This window comes from Heteronotia binoei, chromosome 3, assembly GCF_032191835.1.
Source record: "Heteronotia binoei isolate CCM8104 ecotype False Entrance Well chromosome 3, APGP_CSIRO_Hbin_v1, whole genome shotgun sequence".
In the NCBI taxonomy this organism is placed as follows: Eukaryota; Metazoa; Chordata; class Lepidosauria; order Squamata; family Gekkonidae; genus Heteronotia; species Heteronotia binoei.
The window spans coordinates 59790819-59795535 of record NC_083225.1 but is presented as its reverse complement, the minus strand read 5'-3'; the positions used below and the strand labels follow the sequence as shown (position 1 = coordinate 59795535).

Here is a 4717-nt window from a genome sequence, read left to right as displayed (position 1 = left end):
GTACAATGGGCTTCCTTCAAAATCAATTTGGGAACCCCAGTTGGTGCAGAATGCTGTAGTTTGAGTATTATCTGGAACCATGTGGTGTGTGTGTATTTCTTCCATTCTACAGTCACTCCACTGGGTGCCTGTGAGTTGCCAGGCTGAATTTAACAGCCTTTTAGGGCCTTGGACCCTCTTATCTGCAAGACCATCTGTCCCACCTGCTCCACCATGACAGCTTTGCTCATCTGAACAGGGCTTTCTTCAGGTGCCAACCTGCAAATGAGCAAAATCAACAACAGTCCATGCATGTGCTTTCTCTGTTGTGGCTCCCACCTTGTGGAATGGCCTGCCTGGGGAGGTCAGGAAGGCTCCCTCTCTCCTGGCTTTCAGCAAAATATGCAAAACTGAATTATTCAAGAGCATTTTTCTATGTAGACAATAGGATAGCACTGTACAAAAGGCATCATGAGGTTATTGGGATAAATTATTGGGGACTGTGGTTTGTACTACTGTGTATAGCTTGCTGTGAATTGTGTCCTATTGTGTATTTTTGCATCATTTAATGCGTCATGTTAACACTTATGCCTTGCTTCAGTTCTGTTTTTAGACTTCTGGTTGGTGCTACAACCCAAATCCTAGTTCACAGTTTACTGCATGTCCCATCTTGTTGATTGTATTGGTTTACTCTATATAATCTACCTTGAGTCCAAGTGAGAAAGGCGGACTATAAATAACATAAATAATAAATATGTTTTGGTGCCACCTCATGTCCATCTTCTCTAATTGCAAGCTGATTCATTAGACAGCACAATAAGTAGATGAATAAATCCTCAGTGTGGCATAAAACATTGACCGTTTTCGCACACAGCTTACCTCACAGTCACAATCCTGTTCCCTCCGCAGCGTCTGTCGGATTTCCCACCATCTGCGCCATGGCTTTGGCGTAGCAAACGCAAACTGGGTTTTAGATGTTTACGTTTGCTACGCAAAAGCTGCGGCACTTCCTGTAACTTCGGCGCAGATGGTGGGAAATCCGACCAGACGTTGCAGAGGGAACAGGATTGTGACTGCGAGGTAAGCTGTGTGCGAAAACGGTCATTGGCTATACTGACTCTTAAAAACCCCTTTGGAATACATGAGCTACTTGTCAGTCAACCTAGAATTGCTTTCCTCCTATGTTTGCTCATCTTGTATGTCAGAAAAACAGCTTTCAAAAGTCTCCCTGTTAAGACAACCTCAACCCAATTACATGGCGTCAGAGTACCCCATTCACTAACAACATGGCTCATCAGTGCTAAGAAATTATTGTGCATGTTTATTAATTTTTATGTAGTTATATTTTACATAGGTGAATTTCTGGTAACAATATCTAGTAATAAAACATGTGTGGTTATTGTACAGTTTACCAGTGATGATTTCACCATTATGATGAGTGATTTCACCATTATGCCTCTTTTTTATATCTAGAACTAAAGTTCCACCGGTTTCAAGCTTCTTTTCTGAAGAAGGATGTCTCACCCTCAAAACCTCACACTTTCCTGGTCTTCAAGAAGATATGCAGAGTTGTCTGCCATAACTCCTAAAGGAAATGTGACCAACACCACAATTGAGATGCTTCAGAGTAGTATGCTTCAAATTACTTTGCCCATTCTCTTCTCCATTATTTTTAGCATCAGTATCCCTCTCAACTGTGCTTCCTTATGGTTCCTTTGGTGGTATTCAAGGCCTTGGACTCCCATCATTGTGTTTTCCATCAACCTGACAATCGCGGACTTACTCTACAGTATGCTCCTCCCCTTTCAAATAATCTACCACCTGAAGAAAAACAATTGGCTCTTTGGGGATGCTCTGTGCCGTGTTATCACTGTTCTTTTCTATGGAAATATGCACTGTTCCATGTTAACCATGATGAGTATCAGCATTGAACGCTATCTGGGGATAGTCCATCCCCTGCATTACAAAGTCATGAGGCCAATCAGAACTTCCCTCTTGACCTGCATTGTTATCTGGGCACTCGTTTTATTGCCACTCATCCCTCTCATGAAGCATAATCTCACCATTCATGTTCAACAGCTGTCAATAATTACTTGCTTTGATGTTTTGCCTCAAAAAATGTTTGAAGGGACAAATCATTTCATTGCTTACTTTGGCTCCAATACATTTTTCTTCTTTTTCCTCCCTTTAATAGTCATGGGATTCTGCTACATCTCAATCATTCTAACTCTTCTCCATTCCTCTTCTACACAACTCACAGAAACCAAGAGGCATACTGTCTATTTGATAATCGTGTTGCTGGTGGTGCTCTCCATTTGTTACCTGCCCCATATTGTCATATCAGTGGTCCATTATGTCTATAGTTTTAGTGACAAGTCATTTTATGTGGAATATAAACTTTCACTTGCAATGAATAGCTTCAACTGCTGTTTTGACCCACTGGTTTATTACTTTGGCTCCAAGGAATTTCGACGAAAGATACAAGAGAAGCTCTGCAGATGTGTGGTTGCTAGCTTCAGTGAAAATACCCCCATCTTTTCAGAACATGACATGCAAATAACGCCAATAGCAAATGTGCCAAAGAAGTAGTGCTGGTCATTGCATTGAATTGTCATTGAAAAAGTTTAGAAGCCATTATTCACAACAGGACTTCAAGCCCATGCTACACTGAAAACCCAGCTAAGCAACACTGTCTATTTGGTGCTTCCAGAAGTGAACTATGAATGTCAATCACATTTTCAAGAGTATATAGTAAAGGCACCGTAAAAAGACCAACCAGACTGGTACTGATAAGTTACACTTTTTTGATGCAGCTGTTTCTGGAATTTGTGGTACATAACAAAACTGTGTGATGGCAGCAATATTTATGCAACCACTTTTGACTTGTCTAGATCTAATGGATCAAATATTAAAGATGGTTTGGTTGAGTGAAGGCAACCATCTTTTGAGACAGCCTACCTAGAACATCATGAGCTACTCTAACCACTGAACCACCAAACAGTGAGGACACTTTGGAGTACTAAAATTTGAACAATTATTGTAATGAACTAAAATCACTGTAATACTGTTCTTCTTTAACACTGCTTTTGCAAAGCTATGTATATAAAAGTTCTTCTGGACTGTATGAAACACATTCAATACTAACTGTCTTGTAAAGATACTGCAGAAGTCATTATTGTTTAACAATAATAAAACCATTCATGTTGTGTTTACATGCTTACATCAAATGAATTTTCCACCTTTATTTCCTGAGGAAATTTCAAGGGATATCAATGATATACCAATTTAAACAATCAGTGGGATGAAGTGGCAACACTATTCCTGGACTGCAGTCCTTCAGGCAGAAGGTGGCAGTGTTGTACATATCACAACGTCCTGCTTGCACACAGAAAGGCCAGGGGAGTGTGTTGTTCCTCTTACCTGCAGCTCACTGTACATAGACACGTAGAATGGAAAGGAGAAGTGATACAGACTAGGAACAGTTTTACCACAATTCTGCGTATTGTAGAAATTGGTTGTCAGTTATGGAGAGAAAATATTTCTATAAATTACAATCCAAGATGGTGATCTGTTATAATAGGAAATCATTTGCACTTAGAACTTTTCTCTGTCCTATATCCCTAACATTAGGAAGAAGAAGAAGACTGTAGATTTATACCCCACCCTTCTCTCTGAATTAGAGTCTCAGAGTAGCTTACAATTTCCTTTATCTCCTTCCCCCACAACAGACACCCTGTGAGGTGGGTGGAGCTGAGAGAGCTCTCACAGAAGCTGCCCTTTCAAGGACATCTCCTATGAGAGCTATGGCTCACCCAAGGCCAATCCAGCAGGTGCAAGTGGAGGAGTGGGGAATCAAACCTAGTTTTCCCAGATAAGAGTCCGTGCACTTAACCACTACACTTAGAAAGCTTATGTTCTTAATAAAATTAAGTTGGTCTTAAAGGTGCAACTTGACTCCTATTTTGTTCTACTACTTCAGACCAACATGGCTGACTACTTGGATCTAACTACACCAAACTGGCTCTCTTGTCCTCTTTATATTGCCCCCCCAGGCGGAATAACGAGACATACACCAGATTGGATTAAAGGGCCACTTTATTAAACTTAACGGCAAGGGCAAACATGGGGAAGCAGGTAAAGCCAGGGGTCAAGGCGACCACCTCCTATACCTGATACTGGGCGAGCCCCCTGAGCCCCGGGTATGAGCCAGCTAAACGGCTCAGACCCGGCCGGCCCGGCAACATGATCACCGCACCAGAGTTCCGCCATCCCCCCAGCCTTGCAGCCTAGGATGCGGACACTCACCGCGTGCCGGGATCCCAAGACTTCCTGGGACAACCTTGGGCCGTACAGCTTGCAGTTCCCCAGGGAAGCCATGCACCAAAACGGCGCGATGCAACGGGAGCTCACCAATCCCCAAAACATAACCCAACACAAACCGCCAGTGACCAACCTATAACGGCTCCGCCGATCCAATTGCCAGCACCGAACATCAGCAGTGCAAGGTAGGCAAAAACACTCCCAGACAAAGCCAATGCGTCTGGGGGCGAAAAATTCCTACCCGGCCCCCTGAACGAGCGACCAGCCTCTGCCTGCACTGCTTGACGGGCGGGCGGGCGGGCCGACAACTCAATTCAAACTGCGTGTTTGGGGGCGGGAGCAGCCTTATAAGGCCGCTCCTCGCCCCCACCCTTGGAAAGAACCATTGCCTCTCATCCGCACGGGGAGGCAATGGGCG

The 4717-nt window shown here is 43.4% G+C and overlaps 1 protein-coding gene across 1 annotated transcript; it reads left to right on the top strand.

The window, feature by feature from the left end:
• Positions 1-1456: 1456 nt before the first annotated feature.
• On the top strand, positions 1457-2568 carry LOC132568924 (P2Y purinoceptor 8-like). The gene has a single exon (XM_060235107.1). It carries the CDS (start codon positions 1495-1497, stop codon positions 2566-2568), a length of 1074 nt encoding a protein of 357 aa, XP_060091090.1. The 5' UTR covers positions 1457-1494.
• Positions 2569-4717: the final 2149 nt, after the last annotated feature.